This window comes from Pleurodeles waltl, chromosome 9 (genome assembly GCF_031143425.1).
Source record: "Pleurodeles waltl isolate 20211129_DDA chromosome 9, aPleWal1.hap1.20221129, whole genome shotgun sequence".
Lineage (NCBI taxonomy): Eukaryota > Metazoa > Chordata > Amphibia > Caudata > Salamandridae > Pleurodeles > Pleurodeles waltl.
Genome location: NC_090448.1, coordinates 872,619,456 through 872,638,401, shown reverse-complemented (window position 1 = coordinate 872,638,401; position 18,946 = coordinate 872,619,456). Strand labels below are relative to the sequence as shown.

General features: G+C 46.7%; 1 protein-coding gene across 3 annotated transcripts in view; it reads right to left on the bottom strand.

Annotated features, from left to right (window-relative positions):
• The window catches only part of CCDC88C (coiled-coil domain containing 88C), a 476,272-nt gene that overhangs the window by 101,636 nt on the left and 355,690 nt on the right, over nt 1-18,946 (bottom strand). For all 3 annotated transcript variants that reach the window (XM_069208171.1, XM_069208172.1, XM_069208170.1), the window contains exons 26-27: nt 18,306-18,503; nt 17,546-17,623 (exon numbers count right to left, since the gene is read on the bottom strand). In XM_069208171.1, the coding sequence (XP_069064272.1) occupies nt 17,546-17,623; nt 18,306-18,503 (276 nt within the window). The remainder of the gene's footprint in view (nt 1-17,545; nt 17,624-18,305; nt 18,504-18,946) is intronic.

Sequence of the window (18,946 nt, the reverse complement as noted above, 5' to 3'; positions counted from 1 at the left end):
ATCAAGGGATAACTGGACCTGGCACAGGGTGTAAGTACCACAAGGTACCCACTATAAGCCAGGCCAGCCTCCTACACTTAAGCCACATGGCGCGATTCAGTCTCAGCTGTCCACTATAAGAAGGCTGACATAATGACATCTCAGTATCCACCACATGCAATGAAGATTACAGACAACTTCTCATCTGTTCTCTACAGGTAAACACTGTATAGCACAATGGGACAGGGCAGTGGTTATTAACCTGTGGTCCGAGGACCCATGGGGGTCTGCGAAGCCTATTCTGAGGGTCTGTGGCTGCTTAGAAAATTAAATATTAACAGATGAATAAAGTAAATACAAATAAAGAAGCAAAATAACTGTACAACTTTTACATTTTAAAATGTTCTGTAACAGTGAAAGAATTTGAAACTGGAAGCTAAAAATTAAATTAATACCCTCAGATAAATTTGTGGGAGCAGTGCAAGTGCAGCAGACGGAATATAATATGGATGATAAGTGGCATCAATTGAATTTAAAAACGTTTGTCCTTCCCATAAAAAAAAAAATATATGGAAAATGTCACTTACCTAGTCTAGTGTACATCTGTTCGTGGCATGTAGTGCTGCAGATTCACATGCTATGCATTGCTTCTGGCATTTAGTGTTGGGCTCTGAGTGTTACAAGTTGTTTTTCTTCGAAGAAGTATTTTCGGAGTCACTGGATCGAGTGACTCCTCCTCTCTGTCATACCGCGCAGGGGCATCAACTCCTTTGTTTTCCCGCAAAAGGGTGGAGGAAGGAGTGATACAGTGACATAATGTAAATGTGCTATAAAAATAATAAGTAAAATAGATGTCCATGCAAATGTAAATGTATACACATATGTACAAATAAGAAAACTGCAACGACTACAGGCTTCCGGGGAGGAGGAAGGGTGCACGTGAATCTGCAGCACTACATGCCACGAACAGATTTACACTAGATAAGTGACATTTTCTGTTCGATGGCATATGTAGCTTCAGATACACATGCTATGCATAGACTGAAAAGCAGTGGCTCTCCCCCCAAAAAATGCGGTGGCTAGCCTGTAGGAGTTGGAGTTGTTTGAAATAATGTTCCTAGGACAGCTTGACCAACATTGGCCTGTTTTGAAAATACATCTTCACAGTAATGCTTTGTAAATGTATGTGGTGTGGATCATGTGGTAGCTTTGCATATGTCTGCCATTGGTATGTTTCTTAACAATGCCATAGATGCACCTTTTTTCCTAGTGGAGTGAACTTTAGGTGTTACTAAAAGTTGTTGTTTTGCCTTAATGTAACATGTTTGAATACATTTAACAATCCATCTAGCTAATCCTTGTTTACAGATAGGATTACCTTTATGTGGCTGTAGAAAGGCAACGGAAATCTGTTTAGTTTTTCTAAATTCTTTTGTTCTATCCACATAATACATTAGAGCTCTTTTAAGGTCAAGAGTGTGAAGGGCTCTTTCTGCGGTTGAATCTGGCTGTGGGAAGAAGACTGGCAATTCCACAGTTTGGTTTATGTGAAAAGGTGATACAACCTTTGGCAGAAATGCTGGATTAGTTCTAAGTACAGCTTTATGTTTGTGTACTTGGAAAAAAAGTTTCCTCGAGAGTGAATGCCTGTATTTCACTAACTCTTCTTAATGAAGTAATCGCTACTAGGAAAGCAACTTTTCAAGTTAGAAATTTAATCTCACAGGAATGCATGGGTTCAAAAGGTGGGCCCATTAGTCTTGTGAGTACAATATTCAGATTCCAAGCAGGAACTGGTGGTGTTTTAGGTGGAATAATACGTTTTAGTCCTTCCATGAAGGCTTTGATAACTGGAACTCTAAAGAGAGAGGTATGTTGTATAGTCTGCAAATATGCTGACTTGGCAGTAAGATTAATTTTAATAGATGAGAAAGCTAACTTTGACTTTTGTAAATGAAGTAGGTAGCATACATTATCTTGTATTGATCCTGTATGGATGCTTTAAGTGGGTCAGTATTTTTAGATTGACAGTAATAAACAAATACTTTTCATTTGTTAGCAGAGCGTTGTCTAGTTGTAGGCTTGCTTGCTTGTTTGAGAACTTCCATACATTCTAATGGAAGTTGCAAGTATACAAATTCTATGACTTCAGGAGCCAAATCACTAAGTTGAGAGCACTGGGATTAGGATGTCTGATTTGTCCTTTGTTTTGTGTTAGCAAATCCAGTCTGTTTGGAAGTTTATAGTGAGGTACTACTGACAGGTTTAGAAGTGTTGTGTCTCAAAGTTGTCGTGCCCACGTGGGGGCTAGGAGTATCATGGTGAGAGAGGTTCGACACAGTTTGTTGACCCGAAATTGAAGTAGTGGGAGAGGGGGAAAAGCGTAAGCAAATATCTCTGACCAGTTGATCCATAGAGCATTGCCCTTGGACAGAGGAGGTGTGGGTGTCTGGATACGAAGTTTTTACATTTTGCGTTTTCGCTTGCTGCGTATACGTCTATTTCTGATGTCCCCCACATTTGAAAGTACTGTTGAAGTACCTGAGAGTGAATCTCTCATTCATGTATCTGTTGGTGTGTTCTGCTTAGGAGATCCGCTAGCTGATTGTGTATTCCTGCAATGTATTCTGCTAGTAGATTAATGTGATTGTAAATTGCCCATTTCCATTTTGTTTGGGCTAGAAAGGACAGTTGAGATGAATGTGTCCCGCCTTGTTTCTTTCGATAATATATGGTTGTCATATTGTTTTTTTTTTTTTTTTTTTTTTTAAATCAAGACAGTATTGTTTTTGAGAAGTGGTTGAAACGCTTTTAGGGCAAGGAACAAAGCTAATAATTGTAAATGGTTTATGTGATAATTTATCTGTTTTGAATTCCATTCCCCTTGTGTGGCAAGGTTGTTGAGATGAGCTCCCCAGCCTATCATTGATGCATCTGTTATTGTGGTCTGAGGCACAGGGTCCTGAAATGACCAACCCTTCATTAAATTGCTGAGAGTTCACCATTGAAGGGACTTGTGCATTTGGCGGTATAACACTAAATCTTGCAGTTGACCCTGTACTTGGTGATTTGGCTGCATTTGTGGTATGAGATTTTGGAAAGCTTGTATCCTTTCTGTATTTGGATAGGCTAAAGCTTTTTGTGTATTGAGAATAGCACCTAGGTATGGTTGCACCTGTGCTGGCTGAAGATGGGATTTTTGGTAATTGAGAGTGAACCCTAATGTATGCAGGGTTTCTATTGTGTATTGAGTGTGTTGTTGACATTGTATAAAATTGCTTGATTTTATTAGCTAATCATCTAGATAAGGAAAGACATGTATTTGTTGTCTTCTTAGGTAAGCTGCTACTACTACTACTAGACATTTTGTGAATACCCTTGGAGATGTTATGCCGAATGGCAGATCTTTAAATTGGTAATGTTTTCCCTCTATCACAAACCTTATGTATTTTCTGTGAGCTAAATGGATGGGTATATGGAAATATGCATCTTTGAGATCGAATGCAATCATGTAATCTTGTTTTTGTAGTAGTGGAATGACGTCCTGCAGAGTTACCATGTGAAAGTGTTCTGACATGATACATAGATTTAGTGGTCTGAGCTCTAGAATGAATCTGGGAGTCCCAGCCTTTTTGGGAATGAGGAAGTATAGTGAGTATACCCCTGTTCCGTGTTGAGATTTTGGAACTAATTCTATTTCCTCTTTTAGTAGTAGCAATTGCACTTCTTCTTGTAATAGAACGTTTGTGTTCTGGGGACAGCCTGTGATAACGGGGAGGAATATTTGGAGGGGTAGAAATCAATTCTAGGCAATAACCATTGCAGATAATGGAAAGTACCCATTAGTCTGTGGTGATATTTTGCCATTGGGAGTGGAATTGCTGCAGTCTGGCCCCGACAGGAGATGTGTGGGGTTGTGGCATGCTTATGAAGTCACTGTTTTGATGGGGTAGGGACTTTTTTGAGGCCTGGAATTTGCCTCTGGCTATGAAGTGTTGGCTTCTGTAAGAGTCTCTAAATCCCCCTCTCTGGTACTGTTGTTGTTGACCTTGTTTAGGCTGGGAGGTAGAGGCCTCTGTAGATTGGGGCTTGAATCCTCCTCTAAATTGCTGCTTACGAAAGGAGCCTCTGTAAGGTGTTGTGTATAGGGCTCCCATTGCCTTAACAGTGTCTGAGTCTTTCCTGAGTTCCACTATTGTGGTGTCAACCTCAGGACCAAATAGGTGATTCTTATCAAAAGGCATATTCAGTACTGCCTGCTGTATTTCTGGTTTGAATCCAGAACGTAACCATGCATGTCTGTGTATGGTTACAACAGTATTCACACTTCTAGCTGCTGTATCTACAGCATCAAGGGCAAACCTTATATGGTTATTATGGCTGGCCTTCTTCAAAAATTGGTTGAGCCCTTTTCTGATGTTCTTTTTGCAGGTGTTGTAATAGCTTCTGCATCTCGTCCCGGTGAGCTCTATCATACCTTGCTAGCAAGGCTTGTGAATTTTCAATGCACCATTGGTTAGCTGCCTGTTACCCTCTTGCCAGCAGCATCAGACTTCCTGCTTTCTTTGTCAGGGGGAAGGACATCCCCTGACGATTGACTATTGGCCCTTTTTCTGGCAGGCCAGACAACCACTGAGTCTGGAGGTACCTTATGTATAATGTAAGCAGGATCTGCAGGTGCAGGCTTATATTTCTTATCTAGCCCTTGCTTTAACAGGCTCCATAAATATCTCAGCTGCATGCTTGATCATGCCAGGTAGCATTGGGAGGCACTGGTAACACGAGTGCGTGGGGGATAAGGTATTAAAAAGGAAATCCTCTTCTAAAGGCTCAATATGCATGAGTACTCCATGGTGCGCAGCTGCCCTAGAGATGACCTGCGTGTATGCAGTTGTAGCCTCTGGTGGGGAAGGTTTTGAAGGATATAGGTCTGGGTCATTAGCTGGTGTGGGATCTGGATCATACAGATCCCAAGGATCAACTGTATCACCATGAGAATAAGTCTGTGAGTGAGTTGGTGAAGGCAATGTTGAGGACTAATGGGTGGTGGTGAAAAATAAAGTTGTGGTGAATGTGGGGGAGAAGTATGCAGAGGTAATGGCTTCTCCTTCCGTTTAAAAATATTTGCTGGTGGTGGAGCAGTATCGAGATGTTCCAGAAGAGCCAACTTTCTTTTATTCTGTGGAGGAGGTGCAGTAATCATCCTCCTAGTCTCTTAATGGATATGGATCCTTGATTGTATTTCATCCATGATTTCCAGAATAGGTTGAATGTCAGTGTCCTCAGAAATGTAGTCTGATGGTTCTGATGATTTAGAGGACTATTCATCATATGGCTTGGAGCTCTGCTTTAAGTGGCTCGAAAGTCCTTGTTCTTCTGTGTAAGAATACTTTTTCGGCTCCGAAATTTGCAATTTTTTCGGGCCCGAAGATAAAGCCTGTTTGGGCTCTGAGGCAGAACGTCGAGGTTTCGACTCCGAAGAGTGTGGATGCCGACTCGGTTTGGAAGTTGAGCTTTTGGTGGATTCACTCGACTCCAGTATCGTAGTAGGTGTGGCCTTTTTCAGCCCCAAACCCGAAGGTTGGTCGCAAAGTACTTTCTTGCGGGTCGAACCATGGCTCTCTGGCAGTGGTGCACCCAAGGCCTTCGATGATTTTTTAGGAGTGGACATAGGGGCAGTCGTACTCACGTGCTGACCGGCAGTGATGAGTTGGCTATCTTCGTCCGAGACTTCTTCGGAGTCGGTGTCCTGAATGGAAACTGCCACCTGCGCCTGTTCTTCCTCAAGGGCGTTGAGATACTCCGTACTCTTCTATGCTATTTCCAGTCTCCTGCCTCTCCGGTCACGTAGTGTCTTCCTGGATTGGAACGATCGACAGGCTTCACAATCCTCTTCTCGGTGATCGGGAGAGAGACATAGATTACATACAAGGTGTTGATCGGTGTATGGAAATTTCGCGTGGCATCGAGGACAGAATCGGAATGGAGTCCGATCCATCATGCTTCGGCGTGGTAGGCCCAAACAGGCCCAGTTGGGCGCTCGTGCCCAGAAGGGAGAAATTTAGTTTTCGACAGTACTATCGGCTCGACTATAAATGGAAACGCGATTAAAAAAAAAATACTGACAGTCAAAGAAAGTTATCTAAGGTTTCCTAATCGAAAATCTCGAAAAATCTAAACACATCTGAACCCGACAGCGGAAAGAAAACAATCTAACAAAGGAGTTGATGCCCATGTGCAGTATAACAGAGAGGAGGAGTGACTCGATCCCTTGACTCCGAAAAGACTTCTTCAAAGAAAAATAACTTCTAACACTCCGAGACCAACACTAGATGGCGGAAGCAATGCATAGCATGTGTATCTGCAGCTACACATGCCATCGAATATATATATATATATATATATATATATATATATATATATATATATATATGTAGGAAGTTGGCTCTGTATGTGCTATTTCAAAGTAAGGAATAGCATGCACAGAGTCCAAGGGTTCCCCTTAGAGGTAAAATAGTGGTAAAAATAGATAATACTAATGCTCTATTTTGTGGTAGTGTGGTCGAGCAGTAGGCTTATCCAAGGAGTAGTGTTAAGCATTTGTTGTACATACACATAGACAATAAATGAGGTACACACACTCAGAGACAAATCCAGCCAATAGGTTTTGTTATAGAAAAATATCTTTTCTTAGTTTATTTTAAGAACCACAAGTTCAAATTCTACATGTAATATCTCATTCGAAAGGTATTGCAGGTAAGTACTTTAGGAACTTCAAATCATCAAAATTGCATGTATACTTTTCAAGTTATTCACAAATAGCTATTTTAAAAGTGGACACTTAGTGCAATTTTCACAGTTCCTAGGGGAGGTAAGTATTTGTTAGGTTAACCAGGTAAGTAAGACACTTACAGGGCTTAGTTCTTGGTCCAAGGTAGCCCACCGTTGGGGGTTCAGAGCAACCCCAAAGTCACCACACCAGCAGCTCAGGGCCGGTCAGGTGCAGAGTTCAAAGTGGTGCCCAAAACGCATAGGCTAGAATGGAGAGAAGGGGGTGCCCCGGTTCCGGTCTGCTTGCAGGTAAGTACCCGCGTCTTCGGAGGGCAGACCAGGGGGGTTTTGTAGGGCACCGGGGGGGACACAAGCCCACACAGAAATTTCACCCTCAGCAGCGCGGGGGCGGCCGGGTGCAGTGTAGAAGCAAGCGTCGGGTTTGTAATGGAAGTCAATGGGAGATCTAGGGATCTCTTCAGCGCTGCAGGCAGGCAAGGGGGGGGTTCCTCGGGGAAACCTCCACTTGGTCAAGGGAGAGGGACTCCTGGGGGTCACTCCTCCAGTGAAAGTCCGGTCCTTCAGGTCCTGGGGGCTGCGGGTGCAGGGTCTCTCCCAGGTGTCGGGACTTAGGATTCAAAGAGTCGCGGTCAGGGGAAGCCTCGGGATTCCCTCTGCAGGCGGCGCTGTGGGGGCTCAGGGGGGACAGGTTTTTGTACTCACAGTCTTAGAGTAGTCCTGGGGTCCCTCCTGAGGTGTTGGATCGCCACCAGCCGAGTCGGGGTCGCCGGGTGCAGTGTTGCAAGTCTCACGCTTCTTGCGGGGAGCTTGCAGGGTTCTTTAAAGCTGCTGGAAACAAAGTTGCAGCTTTTCTTGGAGCAGGTCCGCTGTCCTCGGGAGTTTCTTGTCTTTTCGAAGCAGGGGCAGTCCTCAGAGGATGTCGAGGTCGCTGGTCCCTTTGGAAGGCGTCGCTGGAGCAGGATCTTTGGAAGGCAGGAGACAGGCCGGTGAGTTTCTGGAGCCAAGGCAGTTGTCGTCTTCTGGTCTTCCTCTGCAGGGGTTTTCAGCTAGGCAGTCCTTCTTCTTGTAGTTACAGGAATCTGATTTTCTAGGGTTCAGGGTAGCCCTTAAATACTAAATTTAAGGGCGTGTTTAGGTCTGGGGGGTTAGTAGCCAATGGCTACTAGCCCTGAGGGTGGGTACACCCTCTTTGTGCCTCCTCCCAAGGGGAGGGGGTCACAATCCTAACCCTATTGGGGGAATCCTCCATCTGCAAGATGGAGGATTTCTAAAAGTTAGAGTCACTTCAGCTCAGGACACCTTAGGGGCTGTCCTGACTGGCCAGTGACTCCTCCTTGTTGCTTTCTTTGTTCCCTCCAGCCTTGCCGCCAAAAGTGGGGGCCGTGGCCGGAGGGGGCGGGCAACTCCACTAAGCTAGAGTGCCCTGCTGGGCTGTGACAAAGGGGTGAGCCTTTGAGGCTCACCGCCAGGTGTCACAGCTCCTGCCTGGGGGAGGTGTTAGCATCTCCACCCAGTGCAGGCTTTGTTACTGGCCTCAGAGTGACAAAGGCACTCTCCCCATGGGGCCAGCAACATGTCTCTAGTGTGGCAGGCTGCTGGAACCAGTCAGCCTACACAGATAGTTGGTTAAGTTTCAGGGGACACCTCTAAGGTGCCCTCTGTGGTGTATTTTACAATAAAATGTACACTGGCATCAGTGTGCATTTATTGTGCTGAGAAGTTTGATACCAAACTTCCCAGTTTTCAGTGTAGCCATTATGGTGCTGTGGAGTTCGTGTTTGACAGACTCCCAGACCATATACTCTTATGGCTACCCTGCACTTACAATGTCTAAGGTTTTGTTTAGACACTGTAGGGGTACCATGCTCATGCACTGGTACCCTCACCTATGGTATAGTGCACCCTGCCTTAGGGCTGTAAGGCCTGCTAGAGGGGTGTCTTACCTATACTGCATAGGCAGTGAGAGGCTGGCATGGCACCCTGAGGGGAGTGCCATGTCGACTTACTCATTTTGTTCTCACTAGCACACACAGGCTTGTAAGCAGTGTGTCTGTGCTGAGTGAGGGGTCTCTAGGGTGGCATAAGACATGCTGCAGCCCTTAGAGACCTTTCTTGGCATCAGGGCCCTTGGTACTAGAAGTACCAGTTACAAGGGACTTATCTGAATGCCAGGGTGTGCCAATTGTGGATACAATGGTACATTTTAGGTGAAGGAACACTGGTGCTGGGGCCTGGTTAGCAGGGTCCCAGCACACTTCTCAGTCAAGTCAGCATCAGTATCAGGCAAAAAGTGGGGGGTAACTGCAACAGGGAGCCATTTCTTTACACAAGCCCCCCCCAGCCCACAGGCCAGGAGACTCAGCCCAAGCTGGGAGAGTCTTCCTAGTCTGTCAGGCGAGGAAGAGTAGGAGAAATAGGCTGGTTAGTTGCAGGGCCTACTCTGCCTTACATCCTTCTGTTCAGGTCATTCCCTTTGGGGAACTGACCCACTTCCACAGTGATAGGACCTAGTCTGAATTGCCTCTTGTCTGCCTCTTCAATGTCTCCACCCATTCTTTCTATTTTGGTCTTAGAGGTGTCCACCTCTGCTAACCTTATCTTGGCCAGGGTCACCCCTAGCTTACCCAGAGAGGTTACCCAGAGCTGGAGTAACCCCACCATGACCAATAGGGTCAGGGGGCCTAACTTGCTATTTGGCATGGGGTCAGACCACCATGCTAAGGATAGTGCAGCCATAAAGGCTAACACCCAGCAGAGGCCACTGACAGCTGTCAGTGCCCAGAACCACACCTTTAGCTCTTCACCTAAAAGGGAAGGGGCTAAGTTACAGGCCTTTTTGGGTTCAGGTTGCCTGTCTGCTGTATTGGAGTGGGGGGTTACCACATCTTGTAGTAAACACCCTTCTTCCACTCTTTCTTCTGTTAGCTGAGGAGCCACCCACTCAGGTTTAACAGTTGCCTGACTAGCCAGGACTTCTTGTGGGTCAGGTTGGACTTTATCAGGGCCATTTTTGGAGTTCTCCCCTACTGGAGCAGAATCTCCTTGGCTTGCTGTAACCTTGGCTAAAGGTTGTCCACCCTTCCTACTCTGTTTTCTTTTCTTCTTCTTCTGGGGCCTGCTTGCATTTACTGCAGAGGCAGGACTTCCAGAATCCTTGGGAGAGGACTGGCACTGGACCAGTTTCTCTCTTGGGCTCTGACTAACCTCTGGGTAGTCATTTCCAAGGAGACAATCAAGGGGGAGGTCTGTACTGACTACTACCCTTCTCCAGCTAAGAGTGCCACCCACTTCTATCGGCACTAAAGCCACAGGCCTCTTAGTGACCCTGTCTAGGCTAACTCTTACCCTGGCAGTCTCACCTGGGATGTACTGGTTTGAGAGCACCAGCCTGTCATGCACAATAGTGTGACTGGCACAAGTGTCTCTCAGGGCAGTGGTTGGGATTCCATTCACCAGTAGGTGGTGGAAGTGTCTACTTCCCTCTGGAATCTCCAACTCACCTGTTGGGCCCTGTTTCCAGTTGAAGGCTAGGAAGACCTCCTCATCTGAGGAGTCATCTCCCATGGCTACACTGGTTACCCCAGGAATTTTGTTCTGGGGTTTGTTTTTGGGACAAGAAGTGTCCTTGGTGTGGTGCCCAGACTGTTTACAGTTGTGGCACCATGCCTTAGTGGCATCCCAGTTCTTACCCTGGTACCCACCTTTGTTTTGGGTTGTGTCTTGGGGCCCACCCACCTGTTCTGGTTTTTGGGGGCCTACAGAGGACTCTTTTTCTTTGTTTCTAGTGTCACCCACTTTCTCCTGGGGAGTTTTTGTAACCCCTTTCTTTTGGTCACCCCCAGTGGAAGTTTTGGTTACCCTAGTCTTGACCCAGTGGTCTGCCTTCTTTCCCAATTCTTGGGGAGAAATTGGACCTAGGTCTACCAGATACTGATGCAACTTTTCATTGAAGCAGTTACTTAAAATGTGTTCTTTCATAAACAAATTATAAAGCCCAACATAGTCACACACTTCATTTCCAGTTAACCAACCATCCAGTGTTTTTACTGAGTAGTTGTAGGAAGTTGGCTCTGTATGTGCTATTTCAAAGTAAGGAATAGCATGCACAGAGTCCAAGGGTTCCCCTTAGAGGTAAAATAGTGGTAAAAAGAGATAATACTAATGCTCTATTTTGTGGTAGTGTGGTCGAGCAGTAGGCTTATCCAAGGAGTAGTGTTAAGCATTTGTTGTACATACACATAGACAATAAATGAGGTACACACACTCAGAGACAAATCCAGCCAATAGGTTTTTATATAGAAAAATATCTTTTCTTAGTTTATTTTAAGAACCACAGGTTCAAATTCTACATGTAATAGCTCATTCGAAAGGTATTGCAGGTAAGTACTTTAGGAACTTCAAATCATCAAAATTGCATGTATACTTTTCAAGTTATTCACAAATAGCTGTTTTAAAAGTGGACACTTAGTGCAATTTTCACAGTTCCTAGGGGAGGTAAGTATTTGTTAGTTTTACCAGGTAAGTAAGACACTTACAGGGTTCAGTTCTTGGTCCAAGGTAGCCCACCGTTGGGGGTTCAGAGCAACCCCAAAGTCACCACACCAGCAGCTCAGGGCCGGTCAGGTGCAGAGTTCAAAGTGGTGCCCAAAACACATAGGCTAGAATGGAGAGAAGGGGGTGCCCCGGTTCCGGTCTGCTTGCAGGTAAGTACCCGCGTCTTCGGAGGGCAGACCAGGGGGGTTTTGTAGGGCACCGGGGGGGACACAAGTCCACACAGAAATTTCACCCTCAGCGGCGCGGGGGCGGCCGGGTGCAGTGTAGAAACAAGCGTCGGGTTCGCAATGTTAGTCTATGAGAGATCTTGGGATCTCTTCAGCGCTGCAGGCAGGCAAGGGGGGGGTTCCTCGGGGAAACCTCCACTTGGGCAAGGGAGAGGGACTCCTGGGGGTCACTTCTCCAGTGAAAGTCCGGTCCTTCAGGTCCTGGGGGCTGCGGGTGCAGGGTCTCTCCCAGGCGTCGGGACTTTTAGGTTCAAAGAGTCGCGGTCAGGGGAAGCCTCGGGATTCCCTCTGCAGGCGGCGCTGTGGGGGCTCAGGGGGGACAGGTTTTGGTACTCACAGTATCAGAGTAGTCCTGGGGTCCCTCCTGAGGTGTTGGATCGCCACCAGCCGAGTCGGGGTCGCCGGGTGCAGTGTTGCAAGTCTCACGCTTCTTGCGGGGAGCTTGCAGGGTTCTTTAAAGTTGCTGGAAACAAAGTTGCAGCTTTTCTTGGAGCAGGTCCGCTGTCCTCGGGAGTTTCTTGTCTTTTCGAAGCAGGGGCAGTCCTCAGAGGATGTCGAGGTCGCTGGTCCCTTTGGAAGGCGTCGCTGGAGCAGGATCTTTGGAAGGCAGGAGACAGGCCGGTGAGTTTCTGGAGCCAAGGCAGTTGTCGTCTTCTGGTCTTCCGCTGCAGGGGTTTTCAGCTGGGCCGTCCTTCTTCTTGTAGTTACAGGAATCTAATTTTCTAGGGTTCAGGGTAGCCCTTAAATACTAAATTTAAGGGCGTGTTTAGGTCTGGGGGGTTAGTAGCCAATGGCTACTAGCCCTGAGGGTGGGTACACCCTCTTTGTGCCTCCTCCCAAGGGGAGGGGGTCACAATCCTAACCCTATTGGGGGAATCCTCCATCTGCAAGATGGAGGATTTCTAAAAGTTAGAGTCACTTCAGCTCAGGACACCTTAGGGGCTGTCCTGACTGGCCAGTGACTCCTCCTTGTTGCTTTCTTTGTTCCCTCCAGCCTTGCCGCCAAAAGTGGGGGCCGTGGCCGGAGGGGGCGGGCAACTCCACTAAGCTGGAGTGCCCTGCTGGGCTGTGACAAAGGGGTGAGCCTTTGAGGCTCACCGCCAGGTGTCACAGCTCCTGCCTGGGGGAGGTGTTAGCATCTCCCCCCAGTGCAGGCTTTGTTACTGGCCTCAGAGTGACAAAGGCACTCTCCCCATGGGGCCAGCAACATGTCTCTGGTGTGGCAGGCTGCTGGAACTAGTCAGCCTACACAGACAGTCGGTTAAGTTTCAGGGGGCACCTCTAAGGTGCCCTCTGGGGTGTGTTTTGCAATAAAATGTACACTGGCATCAGTGTGCATTTATTGTGCTGAGAAGTTTGATACCAAACTTCCCAGTTTTCAGTGTAGCCATTATGGTGCTGTGGAGTTCGTGTAAAACAGACTCCCAGACCATATACTCTTATGGCTACCCTGCACTTACAATGTCTAAGGTTTTGTTAAGACACTGTAGGGGCACAGTGCTCATGCACTGGTACCCTCACCTATGGTATAGTGCACCCTGCCTTAGGGCTGTAAGGCCTGCTAGAGGGGTGTCTTACCTATACTGCATAGGCAGTGAGAGGCTGGCATGGCACCCTGAGGGGAGTGCCATGTCGACTTACTCATTTTGTTCTCACTAGCACACACAGGCTTGTAAGCAGTGTGTCTGTGCTGAGTGAGGGGTCTCTAGGGTGGCATAAGACATGCTGCAGCCCTTAGAGACCTTCCTTGGCATCAGGGCCCTTGGTACTAGAAGTACCAGTTACAAGGGACTTATCTGAATGCCAGGGTGTGCCAATTGTGGATACAATGGTACATTTTAGGTGAAGGAACACTGGTGCTGGGGCCTGGTTAGCAGGGTCCCAGCACTCTTCTCAGTCAAGTCAGCATCAGTATCAGGCAAAAAGTGGGGGGTAACTGCAACAGGGAGCCATTTCTTTACAGTAGTCTACAAAATCAACCCAGGTCTGGCTCGAGGATTTTTGAGCCCCCCTGAATCTAATTCTATACTCCTCAGTGGAGAATCCAAAGCCCTCAATCAGGGTACCCTTCATGAGGTCATAAGATTCTGCATCTTTTCCAGAGAGCGTGAGGAGTCTATCCCTACACTTTCCAGTGAACATTTCCCACAGGAGAGCACCCCAGTGAGATCTGTTCACTTTTCTGGTTACACAAGCCCTCTCAAAAGCTGTGAACCATTTGGTGATGTCATCACCATCTTCATATTTTGTTACAATCCCTTTGGGGATTTTTAGGATGTCAGGAGAATCTCTGACCCTAGTTAAGTTGCTGCCACCATTGATGGGACCTAGGCCCATCTCTTTTCTTTCCCTTTCTATGGCTAGGAGCTGCTTTTCCAAAGCCAATCTTTTGACCATCCTGGCTAACAGGGGGTCATCTTCACTGAGAGCATCCTCAGTGATTTCAGAAATGCTGGACCCTCCTGTGAGGGAAGCAACATTTCTGACTATCATTTTTGGAGACAGGGCTTGAGAGGCCCTGGTCTCCCTATTTAGGACTGGAAGGGGGGAATTGCCCTCCAAGTCACTAATTTCTTCCTCTGTGAAGTCATCCTCAGAGGGGTTGGCTTTTTCAAACTCTGCCAACAGCTCCTGGAGCTGAATTTTGGTAGGTCTGGAGCCAATGGTTATTTTCTTTATATTACAGAGAGACCTTAGCTCCCTCATCTTAAGATGGAGGTAAGGTGTGGTGTCGAGTTCCACCACATTCATCTCTGTATCAGACATTATTTTGCTAAGAGTTGGAAGACTTTTTAAAGAATCTAAAACTGTTTCTAGAATCTAATTTCAAACTTTTAACAAACTTTTTAAACTCTAAAAGACAATGCTAAACAGGGACTTAACACACAAGGCCCTAGCAGGACTTTTAAGAATTTAGAAAAATATCAAATTGCAAAAATGAATTTCTAATGACAATTTTGGAATTTGTCGTGTGATCAGGTATTGGCTGAGTAGTCCAGCAAATGCAAAGTCTTGTACCCCACCGCTGATCCACCAATGTAGGAAGTTGGCTCTGTATGTGCTATTTCAAAGTAAGGAATAGCATGCACAGAGTCCAAGGGTTCCCCTTAGAGGTAAAATAGTGGTAAAAATAGATAATACTAATGCTCTATTTTGTGGTAGTGTGGTCGAGCAGTAGGCTTATCCAAGGAGTAGTGTTAAGCATTTGTTGTACATACACATAGACAATAAATGAGGTACACACACTCAGAGACAAATCCAGCCAATAGGTTTTGTTATAGAAAAATATCTTTTCTTAGTTTATTTTAAGAACCACAGGTTCAAATTCTACATGTAATATCTCATTCGAAAGGTATTGCAGGTAAGTACTTTAGGAACTTCAAATCATCAAAATTGCATGTATACTTTTCAAGTTATTCACAAATAGCTATTTTAAAAGTGGACACAGTGCAATTTTCACAGTTCCTAGGGGAGGTAAGTATTTGTTAGGTTAACCAGGTAAGTAAGACACTTACAGGGCTTAGTTCTTGGTCCAAGGTAGCCCACCGTTGGGGGTTCAGAGCAACCCCAAAGTCACCACACCAGCAGCTCAGGGCCGGTCAGGTGCAGAGTTCAAAGTGGTGCCCAAAACGCATAGGCTAGAATGGAGAGAAGGGGGTGCCCCGGTTCCAGTCTGCTTGCAGGTAAGTACCCGCGTCTTCGGAGGGCAGACCAGGGGGGTTTTGTAGGGCACCGGGGGGGACACAAGCCCACACAGAAATTTCACCCTCAGCAGCGCGGGGGCGGCCGGGTGCAGTGTAGAAGCAAGCGTCGGGTTTGTAATGGAAGTCAATGGGAGATCTAGGGATCTCTTCAGCGCTGCAGGCAGGCAAGGGGGGGGTTCCTCGGGGAAACCTCCACTTGGTCAAGGGAGAGGGACTCCTGGGGGTCACTCCTCCAGTGAAAGTCCGGTCCTTCAGGTCCTGGGGGCTGCGGGTGCAGGGTCTCTCCCAGGTGTCGGGACTTAGGATTCAAAGAGTCGCGGTCAGGGGAAGCCTCGGGATTCCCTCTGCAGGCGGCGCTGTGGGGGCTCAGGGGGGACAGGTTTTTGTACTCACAGTCTTAGAGTAGTCCTGGGGTCCCTCCTGAGGTGTTGGATCGCCACCAGCCGAGTCGGGGTCGCCGGGTGCAGTGTTGCAAGTCTCACGCTTCTTGCGGGGAGCTTGCAGGGTTCTTTAAAGCTGCTGGAAACAAAGTTGCAGCTTTTCTTGGAGCAGGTCCGCTGTCCTCGGGAGTTTCTTGTCTTTTCGAAGCAGGGGCAGTCCTCAGAGGATGTCGAGGTCGCTGGTCCCTTTGGAAGGCGTCGCTGGAGCAGGATCTTTGGAAGGCAGGAGACAGGCCGGTGAGTTTCTGGAGCCAAGGCAGTTGTCGTCTTCTGGTCTTCCTCTGCAGGGGTTTTCAGCTAGGCAGTCCTTCTTCTTGTAGTTACAGGAATCTGATTTTCTAGGGTTCAGGGTAGCCCTTAAATACTAAATTTAAGGGCGTGTTTAGGTCTGGGGGGTTAGTAGCCAATGGCTACTAGCCCTGAGGGTGGGTACACCCTCTTTGTGCCTCCTCCCAAGGGGAGGGGGTCACAATCCTAACCCTATTGGGGGAATCCTCCATCTGCAAGATGGAGGATTTCTAAAAGTTAGAGTCACTTCAGCTCAGGACACCTTAGGGGCTGTCCTGACTGGCCAGTGACTCCTCCTTGTTGCTTTCTTTGTTCCCTCCAGCCTTGCCGCCAAAAGTGGGGGCCGTGGCCGGAGGGGGCGGGCAACTCCACTAAGCTAGAGTGCCCTGCTGGGCTGTGACAAAGGGGTGAGCCTTTGAGGCTCACCGCCAGGTGTCACAGCTCCTGCCTGGGGGAGGTGTTAGCATCTCCACCCAGTGCAGGCTTTGTTACTGGCCTCAGAGTGACAAAGGCACTCTCCCCATGGGGCCAGCAACATGTCTCTAGTGTGGCAGGCTGCTGGAACCAGTCAGCCTACACAGATAGTTGGTTAAGTTTCAGGGGGCACCTCTAAGGTGCCCTCTGTGGTGTATTTTACAATAAAATGTACACTGGCATCAGTGTGCATTTATTGTGCTGAGAAGTTTGATACCAAACTTCCCAGTTTTCAGTGTAGCCATTATGGTGCTGTGGAGTTCGTGTTTGACAGACTCCCAGACCATATACTCTTATGGCTACCCTGCACTTACAATGTCTAAGGTTTTGTTTAGACACTGTAGGGGTACCATGCTCATGCACTGGTACCCTCACCTATGGTATAGTGCACCCTGCCTTAGGGCTGTAAGGCCTGCTAGAGGGGTGTCTTACCTATACTGCATAGGCAGTGAGAGGCTGGCATGGCACCCTGAGGGGAGTGCCATGTCGACTTACTCATTTTGTTCTCACTAGCACACACAGGCTTGTAAGCAGTGTGTCTGTGCTGAGTGAGGGGTCTCTAGGGTGGCATAAGACATGCTGCAGCCCTTAGAGACCTTTCTTGGCATCAGGGCCCTTGGTACTAGAAGTACCAGTTACAAGGGACTTATCTGAATGCCAGGGTGTGCCAATTGTGGATACAATGGTACATTTTAGGTGAAGGAACACTGGTGCTGGGGCCTGGTTAGCAGGGTCCCAGCACACTTCTCAGTCAAGTCAGCATCAGTATCAGGCAAAAAGTGGGGGGTAACTGCAACAGGGAGCCATTTCTTTACAATATATATACACACACACACACTTATGTATTTCTTTGTTAATTAAATAGAATATTCTTTGTCAGTTTTTGAAGAATGTGTTTTTTTGTCTGCGTTTTATAGTGCAAATCAGTGAAAATCACTAGTCCTGGGTCACTAGCTCCAGTAATGACTCAGCGGGGGTCCCCAGATTCCAATAATGTTTTAGTGGTGGTCCCTGTGTTCCACTAATGATTACGTGGGGTTGCTCCGAAGTAAAAAGGTTAAGAAACACTTGGAAAAGGGATGCTCACCGCGTTGTCCGCTGATGGTAAGTTCCGTTTCTGCGGCTAGTTCACAGAGGTTATCATCAGAAGTCAAACCTGTAAAGACTGAAGATTAAGATTAATATTAATAACAAGGGAGAATGGAAGCAGCAAAGTTAGCAGGCATTCTGTAAGAATCACAGACTTCACAGAGTGCAGGTCTCTAATTCCTTTACAAGGCACTAATGCTCCGATTCAACTCCGGCCAATGACTCTGATTCAGCCATAAACAGGATTGAGATTACTACCAGTGCACAATGTTTTTCCCTGCGCAAATTTCACTAGGTAACTTGTGCAGATAGACAACATTCATTTTTCCGTGTTTCACATCTCTGAATAGGAAACAAGTGGAGTACTACTCATAACACTGATTTCTGGGTTGTGCAACTAACAATGTGAAGGTAAAACAACATCTAAAAAATATCATTCACTACCAAATCAGTATTTCTCAGATGCATTACTACCAACCCAAATAACAGCCAACTCAGAATGTGGAACTAACACTTTTATAGACGTTTTGTATCCAGGACACATTTTAATATTCTCAGAATAGTTACTATTAGAACAGCATCTGACTATTTTTGACTCCCTTCCATTTCGCTTCACTTCTGTAAAACCAGTCAAACTGCAGGCACTGCCCTGTAAGAACTACAGTCACTCACCTTCAAAATCTGCCCCTTATAGTCAAGGAAAAAAAAAACACAGCCAACGTGGCAAACGTCTCGCAGCAGAATGCGTGTGCAGTTACCTTTGGATTGGCTTTGGTAGCGGGAGTTGGGGGTGGAACTGGAATTTGTCAGGTGGATAGCTGATGTTGAATATGCCCGGGATCCCATCTTCATGCGCTGATGCTGTTTCACAGCTAGATTGTCTGGGCTCTCAACGTTTTCATTGCTGCCCCCGAGATAGGACGGCCTGTTCTGCCGATGATTAAGATCGACTGTGACTGGAAGGGCAGAAAATGCATTCAGCGGTGGGACAATTTTCTTTCAGTGGAAATGACAACACATGTCAAACTGGGTCAACCGGACAAAGCAATACAAGCAAGCACATGAAACAAACAAGAAGCATATTGGGTGCAAACACACAGGGACAATTACTCTATAAGAAACCTAAAAATAGAATCAGATTGGCACATAAACATGTTTGTCCAGCATATATTTAGGAACTTAGGACATAAATACTACTTTCAAGAAACCCTCTGGTAAATGAGTAGTCAATAAAACACCCATCACATTAAACTATTCAGATCAAACCACCTTCTGTCAGAAAGCAACCCCTGTGAACAGTCCACGTCAAACAATAAGTTGTACACTAGCACCATATGCCCCTACCCTCTTGAAAAACGTGGGGCCATTCATCCAGTATTTCTCTGCCAATCCCTCACCC